This window comes from Abramis brama, assembly GCF_963993115.1.
Source record: "Abramis brama genome assembly, chromosome: 7".
In the NCBI taxonomy this organism is placed as follows: domain Eukaryota; kingdom Metazoa; phylum Chordata; class Actinopteri; order Cypriniformes; family Leuciscidae; genus Abramis; species Abramis brama.
Window position 1 is genome coordinate 20667719 of NC_139969.1, and position 23562 is coordinate 20691280.

Here is a 23562-nt window from a genome sequence, read left to right on the forward strand (position 1 = left end):
AATAAAATGTATTACTGTAATGGCAAAGCGTAATTTTTAGCATCTATTACTCCAGTCTTCAGTGTCACATGATCCTTCAGAAATGCTGATTTGGTGCTTTTAAGAAACATTTTTGTGGAAACTTTCGGCGTCCTTTCCGGTGTCCGTGCCAGTGTCCGTTCCGGTCTCCGTGCCTGTGTCCGTGCCGGTGTCTGTTCTGGTGTCTGTGCCGGTGTCCGTGCAGGTGTCCGTGCAGGTGTCCGTGCAGTTGTCCTTTCCGGTGTCTGTGCCGGTGTCCGTTCCGGTCTCCGTGTCCTTGCCAGTGTCAGTGTCCGTGTCGGTCTCCGTGCCGGTGTCCGTTTCAGTGTCCTTGCCAATGTCCATGTCTGTTCCAGTGTCCTTTCCGGTGTCCGTGCCGCTGTCCGTGCAAGTGTCCGTTCCGGTGTCCGTTCTGGTGTCCGTGTCCGTTCCAGCGTCGTTTCCGGTGTCAGTGTCCGTGCAAGTGTCCGTTCCGGTGTCCGTGCAAGTGTCCATTCCGGTGTCCGTGCAAGTGTCCGTTCCGGTGTCCGTTCCGGTGTCCGTTCCGGTGTCTGTGTCCGTTCCGGTGTCAGTGTCCGTGCCGGTGTCCGTGCCACTGTCCGTTCCGGTGTCCGTTCTGGTGTCCGTGTCCGTTCCGGTGTCCTTTCCGGTGTCCGTTCCGGTGTCCGTGCAAGTGTCCGTTCCGGTGTCCGTGTCCGTTACGGTGTCCTCTCCGGTGTCAGTGTCCGTGCCGGTGTCCGTGCAAGTGTCCGTACTCATTCCGGTATCCGTGCCGGTGTCCGTGCAGGTGTCCTTTCTGGTAAGATTCACTGGTACGGACACCGGAACGGACACCGGCACGGAATGGACACCGCGGCACTGACACCGGTACGGAAGTATCCTGTATATTTCAGCTGGCATTGACACATCAATATTAATCATTTTGTTAATCGCCTGCTGTTGTTAAGGGCTGTTGAATTCGTTATTCATGGGGCTGTGGCCCAGTATCCTGAGTTTCCTTTGGGGCTGTTAGCTGAGAGTGTGGTGAAGGTGAATCAGGCAGGATGAGTGAGTCGAGGAGTGCTGTGAGGCCACTGGAACGTGCCTGGATGTTACCACAGGCTGAATGTAATTTTCTAAATCACTCATGTGTACATACACTCACTCAAACACACACTCACTCTGTCTTTCCTGCTCTCTCTCTCTCTCGTTGCGTTCTCCTAGTGTTTCCCTCACACAGCCATTTCTCTTAATCAGAACGGGGAATAGGCACTGTTTGAGAGAAATCCATGATTGAGTGTGATGATAAAATATTTTAATTACTTAAGAAGGTAACAGCTGACTTGAAGTTGTTCTCTATGCCATGATAGAAAGTCTATCTGTTTACAGTTCTTAAAGACAGCACTGTATTATTGTGTCTCAAATATGGGCATTATGGGCAAATTAATTCTTAATTAATCAAGTAATTTCTTTATTGACACAGATGGGGAGTGGACTGATTTGATGACATTTCTTTCCATAAAGTAGATAATCAAGTTTTTCAACTCCCATGTCATGGTTACAACTAAATGCAGTGGAGCTTGTAAGCTCCTTCCAAACTTTGCAGTTGGCTGGAATTTATTGATATAGCCAACAGTGATGATGCCATTGTAATATTTGAATAGGATTGGTGGTATCTTTCCTACATTTATTTATGTTGTATATATACATATGTTATATGTTATTATGTTGAAAAATGACTGGTCTTGTATTGCAAGCATATTTAAATATTTATAGCCGTTTTTACTGCACAGTGACTGTGTGCTGATTTTTATGTGTAGCCGATTGAAGATAAGACACATGGCGAGTGTCGTGACATTGTCAAGGCTGCTCTGATGCAGCATTTAAATTACACAGAACTTGGCTGAAAAACCTAAGCTTACCTAAAACATCAACATTATTCTTTTGCTGTCTTCCATTCACTGGTATTTCTTCCAGGAAATGTAAAAGTAGTTTATTGTTTATGGGACTTACAGGACAAAATTTGTGTGCATCTATGAGTGAGTTGTATGTACAATCAGAGAGAGAGAGACCTCTATTTTGAAAGTCTAAACATTTTAACATGTTAAGGAAGTCCTTCTTGAGAGTTTGCAATAAACCTGTCCCTCACCAGTTTCTTTGTGTGGTTTAACCTGAAGGCACTGGCTCTCTGTGCATTTAATGAGGGCTACATTTGCCAGGGAGGGAGCCTACCCAGCAGCCCATGCACTGGGCTGTGTTTGGTCACCGTGTGCCTGTCATATTTCTCTCCATTGTTCTTGCTATCTCTCCTTCATTTGAGAACTGTGGTAACAACGCACTGTCACACTTCTTCTAATGCCACAGGCATGAGCGAATGACATGGTTCTGTGAATCCATGACTTGCTGACTGATCTATTTTAGACCAACTACGTATCAGACAACCAAAAACTCAGTACACTCAGTTCATTCTCCACCCTCCCAATTCGTTTTTTTGTGAGATTTTAGCTTCTATTACACAGCATGAATAACTGCTATCATTATTAATCTCATAATTAAAGGATATTATACAGTCATTTTTAAATGTGAGCTCTTGAAAACCAAATCGCATTTGATTGAATTATGTCTGGGGTGTGGGTGTGCGAATAAATTCAAAGGAACTGAATGGTTATTATTATTAATCTATTACGAGTTTAATAATTAAATTCCCGAATTACCACATTGTGCCTGTTGTGAATTCAACCGTACAATTGTTGCTGATATTTATTTATTTTTTTTGCTGGCCATGTTACTGTCAGTCATGTACATTTTTCCAGCACAAATTTTTTTTGCCGCTGCAGTTTCCCCTCACGAGCTTCTAACTTATGTCCCTGCAGTGACTGGTAAATGCAGGAAAGATGGGCCGTGTCAAGAATTTATTACACAGCAATATTCGGCGTCGGTGAGTATTTATGATGCGTCGTGTGCCAGTGACCTTCTTTTCGTCATAATGCAGCAAAAAGCCAGGCGTAATTGTTGAATAACAAGGTTCAATTGATTTGGAATGAGTCGGTCCCTCTTGGCAACTAGATAGCAGACATTTATCATTGGATGAGCTTTGGGCAGCTGTGTAAGTATATTGAATTCTGGCCTCCTGTCTGCAACGAGCCTCATGGGCCATGAGGATGTTTAGATTTTCAGTCCAAATTTATATCTGCTGCCATGCTGGAGTTTTACCTATGCCCTGAGACATTCTATTATACCTGTTTACAGTCAGTGCCAGCCCTACTGAAGAGACCAGAATTAGCTGGTCGACTGGTTGTGTTGGCATGTGGATCATGTGTTTTGGACATGAGTCCATCAGGTTCATCAACTAGCTTGCTATTGAACAACATATTTTTACTGGTCCAACAATAACTAAAGTAGCACTAACCACCATAAACTAGCCTTTTGGAATAGTACATTAAATATCATGTATATTTTCATTTAAATATCAAAAATGACAGTAAAAACACATTTATAATGTTAAATGTTAAATTTCAAATACATTTTCAACAGTGATAATAATAAGAAATGTTTTTGAGCACCAATATAGCCTAATTTCTGAAGGATCATGTGACACTGCAGACTGTATAATGCTGAAAATTTTGACATCACTGGAATAAATTACATTTTAAAATATATTAAAGTAAGTTCCCCTGTAGTCAATAATTGTATCCCTAAAAACTCATCTTTGATCACCAAAATTACATATTTAAAAGTTTTTTCCTTGGGAAAAAAATCTTCACGCCATAAAATAGCTTGAATGTAACTCTACACCCTTTCCTCATTTAGTATACATGGTTCTATGAATATGCAAATTAGCCCCGCCTCCACTCATGCCAGCTCAGAGATCCACTCGTTGACGATCACACGTTTATGGAAGGCAAACGGGGCCAATAGTCTTTAAACGAAACGCGTGAAATTTGACCGCGTCAACACACACTGTTTGTCTGCGTTAACATGGCAATTTTTTACGTGTTTCTTTTGTACGTGTAGACATGTACATTCTGGTAGTGTAAGGCGTCAGCTGTCATCGCGCTACCTTAGTACGTGTAAAGACGCACAATTTTACTATGTTAAGACGACCAATTTGAACGTGTTTCTCAACGCGCACATTCTGGCCATGTTAGAACTTGTAATATTTTTTTAAAGCAGACTTACCTTTATATTTACCCACATATTACCACATTACTACATAAATCTTTATGTAGTTTATTGTGGCCTTGTTTTACTGTCATCTTAAGTGCTAGAGTAAATTAATAAATGTTACATTGTAAATTAAGTAAATGCTATGATCCATATTATAAATTATAATTTATCTATATGGGTTATTAAATGTTTGTTTTAAGTTATTGGCCTATCGTTTTCAAAAGTAGGCTATATAACTTACACAGCATATATTTATAACTGAACACATACACACACACACACACACAGATAACTTTATTCACTTTCACATAGGCTAATAATGTTTTTTTTAATTTGGTGTTCAACCCAAAACCTTTTATTATCATATTTTTTGTCAGAGCTGTTGAGAAAACAAATAAAATAAGTCAAATAAGACAGCAGGTTAAGCTATGTCTTCAGAACAAGAGTAAAGTGTCTGTTTTATCAGTAAAAGCCAATAGCCAACTGGATAGAAACAAACTTCTTAAAATTCATTTTCACTTTGTGAATCACAAGTGGTGATAAATGTTTTTAAAGTAAAACTGTAACTGTTTTAAACACAAATGGAGACATGAGTTCTGCTATGACCCTATAGTTTGTTTGTGCTGTTCTGTCTCTGTGTTGTTTACAGTAAACATCGTCTTGGATGCTGCAGGCTGATGAGTGCTATAATGAAATTAGTACATTATATTTAAAATATGTTTTAATATGTATTACAGGCTCGACATTTACGCTTGTCCGGGACAAGTGGATTTTTTGAAGGGGCAAGTGAAAGAGAATTTTACTTGCCTGACCGGACAAATAGCTTGATTAAAACGTCAATAACAAAAAATAACTATTCTGCATTCATTTATTGTAAGTGGCGACTGATAGTGAATACAATAGCCTAATATAATATATAATGTAGGTTGACGATAACAAGGTTGTGTGTGCCTAATTTGGAAACAAATGAAATATTCAAAATGTGGAGTTTTTATATCTATAACATATGATACAGTTAAGCAACATCACACGACCAAGAGCGCTGAGTACCATCACGACTGAAAATGTCACACTGATTTCATATTACAGTTCAATAAACAAGTAATTAATATTAAGTCACTTGAATTTTAGACACAATATTGGCATTTTTTGTTCTATTTCAGCAGCGAAAATAGTTCATATGAACTATTGAAAAAAGATCATAGAAGAACCACAGAGCATCTCAAAGGAAAATTCAACCGTGTTTCATTACCGAATGATTCAGTGTTTTGAACAAATATTCAATGAATTCCTATTCATTTACAACCGCCTCATTCCTGAATGAATCAGCCGTTTGAATGAATCGTTTGAATAAATGACTCAATAACTCACTCATTAAGTCTCCTGCCGCCTCCTACTGGTGGCTTAGGTTTGTGTTTAAAAGTATCATTCTTTCCTATTTGTATATTCAAAAAATATTTAAAATAATCTCATTACATTATTTAATGCAGTTTAATTTGATTGGTAACAGCCCTTTAGCATCTTATTATTCTATTTTAATTTAGTGATCAAATTTAAGAATTTTAAATGAAAGATGAAGCATATATTTAAAACGATTATGGAAAAATGCCCTTTATAAAGGTTAAAATAACATAAATTTGCCGATTTATACATGTCAGAGCTGACTGAACAGTGATGAGAATATTGATTCGGAATAAATTATATTTACAACACACACACAAAAGAAATCAATTTTTTTTCCTGGACAAACAAATGTTTTTTACTCGGACAACTGAATGACCGACCGAAGGACAGTCAAATGAAAAGGCTTAATGTTGAGCCCTGGTATATTTTTTTTATTATTATTCATTTATTTACCCATAAACTTGTCTATAGGAAGCCTATAAATGTATAAGTACATGTCTTTTCTTTTAGTCCACAGCTGATGTGTGCAGTTTTTTTATTGCTTGCATTAAAATAATTTTCTCTTGTTTTGTTTTTTAATTGCAGTCTTTTTCTTTTGCCATTCATGCTTATCAGCTCCATGCAATTTTAAGCTTTTCTTGGTTCCAGCTGCACACAGTCTGAAAAGGTTTTTTGGAAGTTTGCTAAAATAAAAGAGCCATTCTAAGAGCCATGGTTTAAGCTGTTGACTTTTCTACCTTGAGAAAGAACGTTAAAACAACTTAAAAGGGCATGACAAATCATGACAAGACTGACATCACTCACAACGTAACTAATGCATTATCCCTCATGATCAAATATAACGTCTGATGTTTGCATACGTGCATACCAGTATACCATTACGACATCCTTCATGAATAAACATGACGTCTGATGTTTGTATACATGTATACCAACGTACCATCGCGTCACAAATGTACAACAATTTCATTGGCTGCTGTGTGTGTTGTCGCGTTAACGCAGACAAACGGTGCGTTGACGCGGTCAAAATTCACGCGTTTCGTTTAAAGGCTTTTGTCCCCGATCGCCTTCCATACACATAGACATGATTGGTTACAAGGTAGTTTGTGACGTCAGAAACACCAGCGACTTTAAACCGTCAACCTTCAACTTCAAGTCTTTGGTTCACTGCAGTTTTAAGGAGAAAATACTCAGCAATGGTGATGACTTATAATTTTGCACATGGTTTGTCTTAAAGCATATTAAAAACACCACATAGACATATAAACAACATTAAAAGCTTGATTTTAATTTGTAATAATATTTCAGAATATTACTGTTTTTACTGTATTTTTGATCAAATAAATGCAGTCTTGGTGAGCATGATGGTGTGTTTAAAGAAATAGCCTTTTAACTCTGTAGTATAGCTTGGCTTGGTATGATGAATGAAATTGATTTTCCAACCGGTGTTTTCAACAGGAAGGTCCTGTGAGTGCTGGGATTACTCATCTCGTATTACATGGACAGAAAAGCAGCAAGGTCAAGAGGCTTTATGCTCCAAATAAATTAAAAAATACAACTTTGTTTCGTAGTACAAGACCATTAAAGGTCAGAGTTGTGTTGACTCATGTGACTTTTGAATGAAGCCATGCAGTTTGAGAAGCACACAGTACATCAACCACATGGCCTCATCCCATTCTGCTGATATGCAACCGTTTCTTATATGCCACCAGAACGTGGCATTAGTCCATCTGCCATTGTGTGACAGCATGCTGCCTACACAGTGATACTGATATTACTTTAGAGTGAGTCGGAGTAGAGCAGGCATCCTTCCATGCATCGCCAGCATATTGCTGTGAGTGTAATCTTTCACTTCTATGAGTGATGATGGCTGTTAAATCTTGGATTTATTTTTATTTATTTTTTTGTTTTTTTTGTTTTTTTTTAGTTCCAGCAGATTGCTTTTAAAATACTAGTATACAGAATTGCCTGGCAATAAATCAATAAGCTAAGGTGTTTTTTTCCCCCTGAAAGTTGCACTTTCTTTCCAGAGTTTTAGTGTGCATAAGTTGTGTGAATTGGGACTGGCACGGTGAAGGCATTCACATTATTATTTTTCATCCTACACTTAGGGGTAAAAAGAAGTTTGAAATACCATTGCAGCGATATACTGTTAGCGAACATCCTGACGCCGCCCACACTGCTTGGAGCGGTGTTTAGATGAAATGTAAAATGTGCTGAACACTTTCCTCTCGATAACAAAATGAACACAACAAAAATGCTTTATATAAATACAATATAGGTAAGTCAAAATCCGGTTGATAACTTATATCAGTGTTATATATCATCATATCGTCCGGCCCTAAAACTTGTATAGTTTTTGTCAGTGTTTATTTAAAAACATCCAATATATAAATATATATATATATATAGGGTATGATTCTACGCCAAAATTTACGTCAAAACCTTTCGCTGCCTGGAGTCCAGTTGTTTCTATGAATTGCTAACAGGAGGCTGCTGTAGTGTTGTTGTTTTTTTTTTTTGTCTCAGGAGACAAGTGTGGGAAGCAGGAGACTCAAGCAAAAGTCAATGTAATGTAACCTTATTTATGTCTTTCTAGTGGAAAATGTACTGCATATGCAATGCTGGCCATTGAAGATAAATTTAAACTAGTAACCCATAATATTCTGAAATGTATAATACATGCTAGTTTCCGTATTTACAATATTAGGAATATAAAAAATGTATCATGTTTCTTCTGAAATAAAATTGAAGACATCTGAAGACAAAGCTGATACCTAAATGAGACATAATAAGAGAATCACCACTTAATATCCTGAACTTAGAGAAATCTCTATCAGAGCCATAGCCTTGTGGGCAGTACATCAACATCGAGACACAACTGCACCTCAGACAGCACTAGTTGGAGTCCCAGCTAAATGTACTTTCCTGCTCCTGTTCTGTTCTCGCATTGTTTCCTGTCTCTCCTCCTACTTTTCTGTCCATTAAATGTGAAAAACCCCAATGTCATAAAAAAGAGCAACCTCTGCAAGACAATAAAGAGATGTTTCTCATAGCCAAATCTCATTCTGGACTCCTTTCTCTCAGAACTTTCTCATGTCTCATGAAAAACGTGAAAATTATTTTGAGCTTGTGTTCACCACAAACCTTATTTCAGCCATTTAACCAAAAACTCATTCAAAAAACCCATTGACTTCAGAACAAAGTCTAAAGGCTAAAACTCTTTTCCGCGGTTTGGCTTACAAAGTGATGTAATACCTGCACCTCTCTATTACGTAATAGCCTCGGACTAATGGCAGTTTGAAGGTGTTTTTTCGATATCACTTGAAGTATAGGGGTCTTAATCCTCCCTTTGGAGTTGGTGGACCCCTGACGCTTAGCAACGAGATGAAGAGCAGGCTTGTTCCTTCGCATGGCCCAGACTGCAGCTGTCACTCATGCAGCCCCGCTCACCTTCCACTGTAAAAGCAAAGTCCTGTTCCTCACTCACTGCTCCTTCTGTTGCCATTAACAGGGCAAGTTCTTTCAGGCGTGAAAAGTCTGCCTGGAAATGCATGTCACTCAATAACCTCAGCGTATAAACTCAAATCCACTGAAGTTATAGTACGTATAACTTCATATACAGGGGGGGGGGCAGTTTCTACATTTATTTTTGTGATTTATTTTTATTTATCTTTATTTATTTTTAAATAAATAGGCTATTGTTGACCTAGCAAACCAATCAACAATCTATTGAAAAGATAAGAAAAACTTTAAGTTTAAACTTTAAGACTTTAAACTTTTTTTTACTTTAAGTAGCCTACATTTAAATTATGCAACTTTTAAGTTTTTTTTTTTGGCTAAATACATTGACTTTTTTTTTTATATAAACTACCTATACTTATACATTCACCCAGTCCTTTTTTTATAATCCCCATAAATCAGAAGCAGTGTCTTTCACATATGTCACAGTAGGGGGAAGCCCTGTCCATTACTGATGATGATCTGCCCTTTTAGCATAGATCCCGCCCTTAGTGAGACACACATAGTCTGCCATGTTTATATCCTCTCTTTAGCACCTATTGATATAATGTGTTTGCCACATAAACATTACAAATTTTCTGTTTTTGGATGTACCAATGAACATAAGAGTCTCCATAGACTCCCGGAATCTGAGCCACTGAGGACACAGTAGATGAATATCATTTATGAAGAAATGAGTTCTATATGTCTATAATTGGTTCTGTATGTTTGTGCAAATCATTTTATGCCAGACTGCTTCGCAAATGAAGGTCAGTTAAATGCTGGATTTGCACAAAAGTTGATTCTGAAATTGGCTGATACCAACTGTTTGTGCTCAAACTTCATATCCAGAACAAGTATCGAACTTCATGTTTTGTGAATGTTTCCAAATAGCGTTTCTGAATGTGCTTGTTAGCATGCTGTTTGGCCAATGTGACCAAAGATGATTATATAAATTATAACCGTAATTAAACAAAATGATACCTGTCCTATTTCCATGCAGCATAATTATCTGGCTCTGTAGGCATCCTACTACAGTTCCCACATGTGCACCTGTACAACAGTTTATAGATGATCATAATGGAACATCCTAATCAATAAGTTCATTAAGTTGAATAAAGTTAACTCCACAACTACTACATAAATTCATCAACTAACCATTCAGAAACATCCTGTTGAATTCTAAAAGTTACTTCTTGAGTCTCTCCATCAGTGTCCGACTCCGGTTCGAACATACTGTATAAGGCTGAACATCACTACTGACAATTTCTGACATTTTGGCTGCGTGAGATTCTGCAGTTTTCAGAGTATCCGAAACACAAGCTGTAAAGGCCCTGACCTCTTTTGGAAAGGCGGCAGGGAGCAGCAGCTCATTTGCATTTAAAGGTACACACATGAAAACGGCTTGTTTTTGCTCACACCCAAATGGGGCAAATTGGACATTCTATAATAAATGATCTGTGGGGCATTTTGAGCTGAAACTTCACAGACACATACTGGGGACACCAGAGACTTACATTACATATTGTAAAAAGGGGCATAATAGGTCCCCTTTGACATAACTACTTTTTCTGTGCTTTTAAACCTCTGCACATGGCCATCTTTCACTGACGTGTGATCTGAATGTATGTATGAATCATGATTTCCTGAAGCAATTGCACTGTTTATGTTACCCGCCCCCACCCCTCTGATTGGCATAGTGCTGAGATGCAGAAATAATCCAATCAAGGCAAGAGAATGCACATCAACATCTGTCTAATCCCATTCTGAATGGGGATTAGGTAGATAGCACACTTTGAGCAGCATGCAGTAATATGATGCAGTGGCTGGCCAGACCTCTTAGACCTATGGTTTCAGGTAGACCATCTAAGAATGGGATACATATTGCAGTGATGGAAACAGAGACGATCAGTGGCTTATCTGAAATCCAAACAGCGGCCATATGAGAGGCCTCTCTTAGTTTGGCCTTTAGGGTGAGTGGTGGAAATGCCAGGAGTCTGCGTGTCTGTAAGCGCATGCCTCGTCTGCACCCCACTTATCTGATAAAGAAGCTGGACAGACGCCCACTTTTAAGGTCAGCCGGAAGATCACACTGCGACCCTGCTGCTCTGCACTACTTTTGTCATGGTGGTTTTCCTTTGAATCAGTCACTGCTGATATGGTTCCCATGATGACAGAGCCAGACAATATCATCTATAGACTTGATTTGCCATTTTTACTTTATTTATATTTGAATAGTTTCTTTGGGTGAATTGTCCTTTATTTGAGAGCTTCATAAACACTTGTTTATGTTTATAGCTGAACACTGCATGCTCTCTGTTGGGTTGCCTACGCAATGTAAAGGCAAGGCAGTATCAAGAAAAGGGCCACGGTTTTGATACCGTGAAAATCCAACATGACAGATCTAGAACAGGGTTTTCTAACTGTCTTATGTAGCCCCACAGCCACATCAGTAAGACACAGTATGCATTCATTGCAGCCAAATCAGAAATGTGCTCCATACACTGGTCAGTGAATACCATCCTGAATGATCATTAAAGTTATTAAAATGGCCCTTATTACAATAATTCACTAAACACAAATCACTAAAATCAATACTGTGGGTGAATAACATACATGAGCTTCCTCTCAAATGGAAGCAGTTTGGGAAATAGTGTTGGGAAATGGTATAATTTATTTATTCATTCATTTATTTTCACACTTTTTGTAAATTATTTTTAAAAAATGAAATCTTTTAACGGCCCTAATTTCTTTTTTAAATAAATGTTGTTTTATAGATTTATATCTAGTTCAGTCATGAAACTCTAGAGGGCTGATTGTTCCTTTACATGCAATCTGCAAGCGATCACATCATTGCCGATTGGCCTCTGCTGATCCTGCTACCAGGGAGATTGCTTGCTCAGCATTCAAATAGTCTGATTCAGTGTTTGCTTTAGGCTAGTCCAGCTGCACAATCATATTTCCTCTAAAACCTTCCACCTCCCCTAGCTCCACCTGCCTATATCTGATACAGTATTTATGTATGTATGTCTCTTCACGCAGCTGCAGCATGTCTGTGTATCTATTGGCAGCAGCAGTAGCGGCAATAATCAACAGCAGCAGCTCCGTAGAAGATCTAGTCCACAAAGACCAAATACATTAAATGGGTCATGTGTTCGCTATATGCATGGTTGCTTCCTGGTTTGCGATAAGCTAGCTTGGGCATTTCTGGTGAACTGTCAGCGGTCAAGATGTCAATCGTGGATCACAGATAAACTGATCATCTCTTCCTCTTTTCTACTAGTTATAGCAAGAAATAAACATGAATGAACATCAGAAGATACTAGTGCTGTGCCCGTGCAAAATCAATTTTTGTGTGTGTTTTTAGTAATTTGGTTTGGTGTGTTTGAGTGCTCATTGTTACAATTACACAGCAAAAGTTCAGTGACATTTTTATTTGTGCATGGTAGAAAGCAAATACTGATACTGACATAATGACATACAATAAATATGGAAAATTTAACTAAATGGATGCAAAACAATTTATAATGGTGATATTAGGTGACATGTATTTGGGTATCTGTGTACAGGTAGCAGGAGTTTAGATTAGATGAGATTAGATTTACATTAGTTTCAACTTTGTTGTCATTGTGCAGATTACAATTATAGAGACAATGAAAGGCAGTTAGCGTCTAACCAGAAGTGCAAAAATGCAGAAAAGTGCAATGTGAACAGTATCGACAGGTAGTGCAGTATAAGCCGTATATGACATATAGTGCAGTGTAGACAGTAGTATACAGTTAATGAAGTGGTATGGTGTAGAGTAAGGATATGGGGATTTGCCGTCACGTTCGGTAAGAGGAGAGTTAACCTCGTTTAAGCCTGCATAGACTACATGAGCTATCCTGTTGAATAGGCAGGGCAACTATTTAACATAGCATATTCAACATCACATAGTTACAGGCTAACTTCAGTGTGCATGACACAGTAAAAACTTAGCATTGAGACCAGGCTATGCTTGAGCAATCAGTTTGTGAATAGGCTACTACAAATGATGGGCGTGAAAGAGACTGTGAATGTATTGAATAGAATATGTTTAGTTGGTGAATAGCATAGGCTACTATTACACAGTAGCGATAACGTTAAGCGCACCAGAATAAAATATAATATTCAGAAGTAAACAGTGTAGCTGACTTACAGATTCAGTTAACATCCACAAATGAATAAGTGCGACGATTCAGGGAGCAGGCTACACAGTGAACTCCGAAAAAACGCTACTTAATCTCCGCTGCTTTCTTCGACCCTCTCTGTCTCTGGTCCTGTGCTGTGCTCACTCAGTGTGCAGTGTGAGAGGGGGGGGTGGCCAGTGGCTAGAGCGGCAAAAGCCAATGTGTGCTTCTTTTACCGATATGTTTAACGATATCTTTTGCATTTCTAATCCAAACAACGTCAAACTTGGCACTGCACTTACTCGTGCCCGTAGCAAGACACCTGTCAAGTTAATGGTACGAGAGATATGTGAATAACAGACACATAGACGGACAGAAAGACGTTCCTGTAATTTATAGATAGATGTTGAAAGATATAGACCAACTTACTGAAATATATCATGTCTCATTATCGCTCAATCATGTTAAAAAGGTTGAAATTTACTTCTGCGTCTGATGTTCATTAAAGCTGTAAGCTGCCTGTCAAGTTGGGCAAAAGAAAGCAATAAAGAAAGAACAGATAGGCAATCGCATTTTATAAGTGAACCAACATCAAATAACAATATAGACGTATGAGTGGAGTATCACAGCTTTTAAACCGAAAGAGCAACATATCTTGTGTAGAAAGGGATTGATCCATTTATTTAAGATCCATTTCTTTTGTTGTTGGCCATCAGTGGGGAAAGTGTTTAAACTGATGGTCGAATTGAATTTTACTGAGGAACACTGAGGGACGCAACAGTACTGTTCTCACAATGCTGAAATTTAAACGTTTTACATTTAAACAACAAAATTGATGCTAGGCCTGAATATTTAACTCACCATATTCTGATTATAAACTAAGTATTACACTATTGATACTGTTAAAGCTACATCGGAAAATTGAAGATACCGCCACACCAACAAGTGACTTTTCCCCGGAAGTTTTCCAGTTGGCTTATATTATTGTGGAAGTTCGTAAGGATGTTTCATGCATATTGCGGATTGAGAATTAACAAATCTTCCTTGATTTATTTAATTTTTTTTGACATGCAAAAGGTCATTGTACTATTAAAACATCCTGTAAGTTTTAGAACTCAAAACTTATTTGTTAGTCCAAACAAATAAGTCCAATTTGTTAGTCCAATTTTTAAAGCTCGTATTGAAACCAAGCTCCGAAAATGACTACAAAAGTCTGCATCTGCAGAATCAGATTAACGACTACTTCTGCATCATTGCATCTTTGGCCCCGCCCACTGGCGCGTTATTGAGAAGAGTGATCCTGTATCTCTCTCAAAATAGTTGTCATGATTGAAATAAATTTAATTGAAAAAATGTTTATTCTTGATTTTTTTTTTTTTTTTTACAATTGCTAATCATTATAAATGATTGTAATCATTTGACAGCTCTAATATTTTATGGTAAGTCATAAATTATGGTATAGAATTATCAAAGCAAAATCAAAAAACATTCCAAATACCTCCTTGGACCTGTTATGAATTCAGAGTAAGCATGCAGAAAAAGACTAGATGTTGATACAGTTCCTTCTACACATTTATATCCAAGCATGTGTTCCACAAACACTAAAAGCTAAAGGCAGTATTGCTGTGTTATTCTGATACGAGGGAAGTGCTTCACCTTAGTGAAATTTTTTTTGTCACTAAGTCAACCTATCCTTTATCTTTTACTTGTAAACTCATTGCCTCTAAATTGATTGAAGTAGTGTACTATGAAATCATGCTTTGCATACAAACGATCAAAGTGAAAACTGTAGCGGAGAGAATCTGGCAGACAGAGTGGGTGGCAACAACTCTCAAAGAAATCAATGACAAAACATTGCAAACAAGACTATATCCCCATAAGCATTTGTACACATTGTGTTTTGTGTGTGTGTGTGTGTGTGTGTGTGTGTGTGTGTGTGTGTGTGTGTGTGTGTGTGTGTGTGTGTGTGTGAATGTCCTCATATTCAATAAAAATTATGTTGATTGCCAGTGGTTTTGGCGATTTGGGGAAACTCTCTTGGTAAAGAAACAGCCAAGATGATGTAGTGTTCTTAACATCCTGTCAATGAATCTCTGGGGAGAGAATAGGTGTGGGTGAATGGAATTTTGTGTCTGTTCTTGGCTGGATGCCTATCAGGGTCAGAGGGTAAACTACAAGGTAGGGATTGCTGGGGAAAGTGCAGGGATAGGTCACTTGGCAAAGACACACCACTGGAAGTGCCTTCAAATGCCTTCAGCACCACACTAACCCACAGGCCACAGTAACTCACCATTCACCAACAATCCATTATTATTAGCAGGTGACAGCGTTTTTAAAAGACCTTTGTGTCGCTTGTACTGTTATGAGTGTGTTTGCTTATGACAGACTGTCATGTTAAGGCTTTTCTTTCCCTGGAACTTTCTGGTGATTTGTTGCAAAGAGGCCAGTGTTGCCATAGCAATTCCTACAGATTTTCCACCTTTTTTCTAGCCAGACTTTTTGAAAGTGAATTTGTTTAAGATTATTGTTGAGTTGGTACCATGAAAAATACACTGAACAAAATTATAAACACAACACTTTTGTTTTTGACCCCATTTTTCATGAGCTGAACTCAAAGATCTAAGACTTTTTCTATGTACACAAAATGCTTATTTCTCTCAAACATTGTTCACAAATCTGTTTAAATTTGTGTTAGTGAGCACTTCTCCTTTGCCGAGATAATCCATCCACCTCACAGGTGTGGCATATCAAGATGCTGATTAGACAGCATGATTATTGCACAGGTGTGCCTTAGGCTGTCCACATTAAAAGGTCACTCTAAAATGTGCAGTTTTATCACAGAGCTGCCAGAGCACCAGAGCTGTTGCCCGTGAATTGAATGTTCATTTCTCCACCATAAGCCGTTTCCAAAGGCGTTTCAGAGAATTTGGCAGTACATCCAACCGGCCTCACAACCGCAGACCATGTGTAACCACACCAGCCCAGGACCTCCACATCCAGCATCTTCACCTCCAAGATCGTCTGAGACCAGCCATCCGGACAGCTGCTGTTTGCATAACCAAAGAATTTCTGCTCAAACTGTCAGAAACCGTCTCAGGGAAGCTCATCTGCGTGCTTGTCGTCCACATTTGGGTTTCGACCTGACTGCAGTTCGTCGTTGTAACCGACTTGAGTGCTCACATTCAATGTGAGCACCAGGGGTGATTCCAGGATTTTATAAATGGAGGGGGGCACAGGGGGGACCAAGAACCAGTGAGGGTGGGCCCATGGGAAATCAGAAAATTCAACAGGAAATAAATACTTGTTTAGAAAATATTAATAAGCACGATTTCAAAAATCTTTGCAATGCCCAGTGCCTTAATATAGATGGTATTAAATGTGGCACTGCATTTATTGGACCACACAGTTTTGTTCTAATAAATAAAAAAAATAAAAAACTCCGTCCTCTTTTCATTCTCAACTCTCAACCCCCCACGACCATCAACTCATGTTGCACCATGATAATGCACGGCCCCATGTTGCAAGGATCTGTACACAATTCCTGGAAGCTGAAAACATCCCAGTTCTTGCATGGCCAGCATACTCACCGGACATGTCACCCATTGAGCATGTTTGGGATGCTCTGGATCGGCGTATACAACAGTGTGTTCCAGGTCCTGCCAATATCCAGCAACTTCGCACAGCCATTGAAGAGGAGTGGACCAACATTCCACAGGCCACAATCAACAACCTGTTCAACTCTATGCGAAGGCAAATGGTGGTCACACCAGATATTGACTGGTTTTCGGACCCCCCCCAGACCCCCCCAGACCCCCCCAGCCGTTTATTGTGGCCAGCCTAAGGCACACCTGTGCAATAATCATGCTGTCTAATCAGCATCTTGATATGCCACACCTGTGAGGTGGATGGATTATCTTAGCAAAGGAGAAGTGCTCATTAACACAGATTTAGAGAGATTTGTGAACAATATTTGAGAGAAATAGGCCTTTTGTGTACATCTTAGTGTAGTCTTAGATCTTTGAGTTCAGCTCATGAAAAATGGGGGCAAAAACAAAAGTGTTACGTTTATAATTTTGTTCAGTGTAAATTCGATTTCAAAATGCAATGACTTCAGATACTTATTGGTGTTTAAAACAAAGATTTTTAGTAAGTATGAGAAATTATTCCAGTGCAGCAAGCAAAAACTGTTTTACTTTAGTTTATAGGTACATGTGAACTCATGCAACAAATATAGCTGTAGCATTTAGGATATTATGTAATAATTTTAAGTTTATTTGTTAAATGGTAAATATCTACATTATATGTACTATTTGAGGATATAAAGTAGAACTGTAAACCTCATCTGTATTCCTTGCCTTATCGCAAAGGTGCATATTATTATTTTTTAATTTACATTAGCAGGAAGATTAGAAAGGTAAATATAGATATGATAATTAATTTGAAATACCTCAGTTTTTGCACAGGAACGTTTTTACTTTAATGCAAGCTAGCAAATGAAGAGCTGCCCTTACAAAAAAGAAGTATACTTCAAATTAATTTTATTAAGTATACTTAAATAAAGTTCAAGTATATTTTAAGTATACTTTATGAAGTAAGTATACTAATATCAATGTACTAGTAGTGTACTTGTAAGTGTACTATTTCAATACTACTTGGCCCACTAAATTGGCCCATATTTTAATGTATGAATGTATACTTTTAAGTAGGTAAGTTTAATTTCAAAAGCAACATTTTGAACAAAAAAAGAAAATTATATTTTTGGCAAAGACTACATCCGGATCAGATTCAGAGCGATGATCAGAGGTGTAAAGTCCAGGTTCAGAAAGTAAAAGTCCTCCTCAGTATTTTGTTCCAATCACCTGGATTTGCTAATTCAGACAGGAGAGAGAACGAATTAGTGAAATCAGCTGACTGAGTTCATGGGTGGAATAAACATATGGTAGGACTTTTACTCTTTGGCCCCTGGATTTCCCACCTCTGGCGATGATCTAAACATATGGAGTAGATCACGTCCATAAACACCCCCAAATCTTCACAGTCATTACCTTTGGGTTTGACATTTCATTTGTTTGGCAGTTTTAATTTATATGCTGTTTAATGTTTGATGGTCGCATTATATTTACATTTGCGTGAGCAATCTTCTATCACTTGTTTCTGCTTCTTCTGAAAACGTGGATAGCCGGAAAATTGGCACAAAAATTCACATACTCAGAATTAGGAACAAATTTGTTTTTGCCAAATATACTTAAGACTTTTCTGTCAATATAAGTCAAGTATACTTAAGTGTATTTCTGAGTACATAAAAAGTAGACTGAAAGTATACTTTCTTATTTTTAGTGAAGAAGTATACAGATAGCACAAATGAATAAACTTCTTTTTTGAAAGGGTGTGCATGCAAAAAGGTGGCAGTATGGCAGTATTTAACTATAACAACGACATAACTTTACAATGAAAGAGTGTTCTATTTTTTGGTTAAATCATAGAGATGTTGTGTTGAGTCATTATTTTTGACATTAATGTATTTCATCAGCAGTTCAAAATGGGTCCATCCACTGCATATCTTGTTTACAAAACAAAGCAGGGACCAACATAGCTGGGAACAGTCTGTCTGTTTGTAAGGTCACGGAAAGAAAAGCAGACAAAACATTGAGATATTCTAGCCGAGTGTCTGCAGCGGAAGCATATTCTGCTCTCTCATTGAGAGTTCAGTGAGAGTTCAGAGAGAAAGAGAGAGATTTTTATATGGGGTTTCTTTCTCTTTCTTTCTTGCACAGGTACTTCCACGCCATCTACCTGGGCATCAGGAGCAGGCAGAGCGGAGAGAATGACCGTTGGAGGTTTTACTGGAGGATGGTGTACGAGTATGCAGATGTCAGCATGCTCCACCTACTGGCCACGTTCTTGGAGAGCGCCCCTCAGCTAGTGCTCCAGCTCTGTATCATCATACAGACTCACAAGCTCCAGGCTGTGCAAGGTAGCACAACACACACACTTTTGTTTGTTTTACTACATATTAGTGAGGACTTCTTATAGACTTCCATTGTTTTTCTATCAGACCCGACCCCAACCTCTAAACATAACCCTCACAGAAACCTGAGCAAACCACTAGATTTAAATATAAACATGATTTGACTGATTTATAAACTCATTTAACTAGTGAGTTCCGGGCTGTGTGTTCAACAGGTTTCATTATATTAGTGAGGACATTATTGAATAGTGAAGACATTTTGGACTCAAACTTACCGTGCCTTTTAAAAACCCATCCTTTTTGGCTAGACTGGGAGACCATTTAACCACCTTTACCTGGTTTAAGCTGTCTTTTTCAACAGGGATCCCAGTATATTATTATTTTATTATTCTGATATATGTCTTTGTAAGGATGAGGGTAGGACAGTACTGAGGAGAGAGAACATCAGGTTTACTGTCATCCTTCACTCTACACAACTCATCCTGTCTGTATAACAGTGATGGATAGGGACAGAGAGTGAGAAAAACTCAACTACCACTGAACCTTAAAGACTGCTGAAGAGGAGAGAAGTGGAGTGCTTTTTCAAGAGCATTGCCAAAGTGGGTTTTTATTAGGGAGAAAGCAAGCTTTCAAAGCAATGCTTTTTTTCTTGGGCCCCCTTTTTGGGGAAAGCACCATTTTTGGGTATTGTGAAAATGAAGTAACCATGGAATTCTGAGAGAATATGTATAACGTTGTTTAGCATTCAACAAAGCACCTTTTGTTCATTGATGTTATAAATCCTGTAGTGTCAGCCACAGTCCATTTACTGACTGTCTGATGCAAGCAGGTCTATAATACCTGGAAAAAGCCATCTATTAAATTTCCCATTCATTTCAATAACAGTTACTCCACTGACATATGACCCTCTGGAAGAATGTGATTTGAAATCTACCATCTTGCTCATGGGCATGTGAGTTCCAGATAGTTTTTTCCCCCATTATCACCAGGGTCTGGTTTCAAAAAAGTCAATAAGATTTTTTTTAACTTAAGTTTTTTTTTAACAACCACTGATCTAAAAACTGACCCGGCCAGCTAAAGGCAATCACGCTTCAAAATTTTGATAAAAAAGTAATTACTAAAGCGTTGGCTACTCGGCCAACATTTACCCTATATCATTTACCCTGACCAAACCGTATTTATCCCGTATAAGATGTCTTGAAGTGGGGGGCAGGGAAGCTCTTATTAGTCTGTATGCTGACAATGTAATATTGTATTGTAAGTTTTGTCCCTGCCGGAGACCTCTGTCCATACGGCAATCTGTTACAATCATTCTTTTTTACCACAGTAGTCTGATAGAACTTACCACGTCTGGAGGGAGAAGGGTTTATGTTCCATTCAAAATCTTTATGTTGAGGGGCAGTTTGCATCCTTTAGTCAGTTAAAGGGATAGTTCACCCAAAATGTCTGTACTCTCCATTGACAGCTACACAACTACCACTTAAACGCTTCAAAAAGTTCATAAAGAGATCGTAAAACTAAACCATATGAATTTAGTGGTTTAGTCCAAATTTTCTGAAGAGACTTGATCGCTTTACCTGATGAACAGATTTAATTTAGGCTTTTTTTCACATTTAAACATTGATCAGCGAACATAAACAGAAGCTCAACCGAACTTGCATGACGGTCGAGAACAAACCGGTCGGGTTTGTTTGTGCGGAAGCTCAAACATAAGACATGTGAATGAATCTCATTGGTTCTCATTGGCTCCGTTTACCACAACTGACATGTGAATTGATGAATGTTTATATGTGAATATATAAAAGCCTATATTAAATCTGTTCATCATATCGTGTCTCTTCAGAAAATTTGGACTAAACCACTCAATTCATATGGATTAGTTTTAAGATCTCTTAATGAACTTGAAGCGTCAAAGTGGTAGTTGCGTAGCTGTCAATGGAGAGTACAGAAAGCTCTCAGATTTCATCAAAAAATCTTCATTTGTGTCCTGAAGATTAACGAAAGTCTTTCGGGTTTGGAACGACATGAGGGTGAGTAATTAATGGCAGAATTTTCATTTTTGGGTGAACTAACCATTTACTAACCATTTTTGGGTGAACTAACCATTCACTTTTTACAAATTAGACTTTATGTGAATTCTAAAATTTGAATTTTTAAATTCTCACATCCCGGAGAAGCATGTGTTTTTTGACATCTTTTTGAATCTTCCTGACTCTAGGCCTCTTATTCCTAAATTTGTTTGTTTGTTTATTTGAAGTCTGCATCGTAGCTCCCTGTGAGATTTAAAGTGGCATGGGAGGAAGACCTGTGAGCTGAGCTCTCTGAAGATATGTAGGACAAGTGCTTGGTCACGATGCAGGCCTGCTCAGTCAACAGCACCTGATCCAATTCAAAGTTGTTAACCGCTTACATTACACTAAAGCCAGGTTGCATAAAATTTTCCCCTCTGTTTCACCAATGTGTGACAGGTGTAAGGTGGTGGAGGATACGGCTTCCCGTGCTTTCTGGTTTTGCCCTTTTACTGTCAGGATTTTGGTTTAGCATATTTGACTGGTATTCCAAGGCTAACAAACTTCCACCGGATGCTGAACTTGCCATCTTTGGCCTTTTGCAGCACACCTCTTGAGTGATTTCTTCAGTGTTTACTGTACAATCATTTACAGGGACTACTGTGGCATTATTTGAATTATTTGTAGGTTTTCATACCCGTTTATTATTGTGGTATCATTGATTACTTGAAAACAAACAAAATGAGGTTCTTGGATAAGAAAACGTGGTTTTGCAGAGCCTGACTTTTAGAAGTGAAGATTATCTGTTATCATGTTTCTCATTGCTAGATTGACATTCAGATTACTTCAGATTGACATTGTGGTGACCTTTCAGTCAGCCCACAATAACCAACACTCATAAAAATGGTCATGTTACCGGAGTTGTTCGTAAATGGCTATTCTGTTGATTTGTGCTTCTGAGCTTTGTGGATTGCAGTACCCTGCCTAGCAGTTAAATCTTCAGTGCCTTTATGTGCTGTCTTATGTTCTTCATAATCTTCCTTAAACAAAAGTGCCCAGGGACTGCCATCATTTTCCCCCATCAAGGCTGAAAAAATGATTTATGAAAGCTGAGGTCCTGAGCTCCTAATGCAACAGAGCTGTGAATATCCTTTTGTTTTGAGCGTGAGGATCTGAGCGTCTGCTCCGTGTGACAGTGGGAGCGGGTCTGGAGGCAGTTTTGCTCGTGGTGTTTGGTAGAGCAGAGCGGAGAGCCTTCTGATGCTCCGAACTCTTTCATCTGAGACTTTCCTTTTGAGATTTGTCGCTCTTGCGCTTACAAGTCAAAAACAACATTGAACAGTGTAAAAATTTAACCGAACAGAACAGTCATAATTCAAAATCTCAATGTCTTCTAAATAGACTAAACAGCTTGGCTACCATTTGATGGCAGTCGGCAGAGGCGCAGTGGTGAAATGTAGGACGCATTTGATTTGTGTTTCTCTTACTCAGGCTGTCCCTTGTTCGCTCTACAAATGCATCCTCCCTAAGTCGCAGTATAGGCTGTCAGTCAGTAAGGCTGTATCTTTTCTCACTATTTTCCTTTACGTAGCTTGTCTTTAAACCCCTGCCAGAAATAAAATCTCTACCTGCTCAACAGTTCAGCATAGGAAAAAGTCTTGCTCATAACATTTACCCAGTGGACTCTTTTGCTCAAAGCTACAGGAAGCAACTCTTTTTAATTATTCTTCATATTTATTTATTTTTTTGTCTGAATGTCATAAACACAAATGTGTCCCCTGTCACACCATTACATTTATTTTCTGTACTGATTATGCATTGTTTTGTTTTTTTTAGTTAGCCTACTTAAGTTATCATTGAAGCATCATGAGAATCAACTGTTTTAAACAGGGGTTTTCAACAAGGGGTCCTTTACCTGCCTGCATAATTTTATGTATAATTATGACATCATTAATGATTATTTTAATGGCACCAAAGTGTACAAATACCAATAAGTATGTAAATACATTGATATGGTACTGTATGCATGCTATTGTAGACCAGGCTCAAAATGCAAGTTTATATGTAACAGCTCCATCACCATCATATTTGCCTGAAAAACTTTATAGACCCCTGCCGTAAAACAATGATGCGTTGATTAATGTGTAGCTGTCTATAAATGAGTTTTTATTTTATTTTTATTTAAAGCTTTTTATGTTTTATTTATACACATTGTTAATCTCAAAAGTACTCAGGTCTCATATTTAATGATCTTTGCCAGTGATTCTCTTTCTAATAAATGTTTTTCACTGTAGATGAATTCATATTACTGTACCATACAGTTTCCTCTAGTAGGCTATACCATCACAGTTCGGAGCAAAAACACATT

General features: G+C 38.2%; 1 protein-coding gene across 1 annotated transcript in view; it reads left to right on the forward strand.

Annotated features, from left to right (window-relative positions):
* Positions 1–23562, forward strand: part of xkr4 (XK related 4) — a 55374-nt gene that overhangs the window by 21306 nt on the left and 10506 nt on the right. Inside the window, exon 2 of the mRNA XM_084120023.1 lies at positions 18992–19191. Within this exon, the coding sequence (XP_083976149.1) occupies positions 18992–19191 (200 nt within the window). The remainder of the gene's footprint in view (positions 1–18991; positions 19192–23562) is intronic.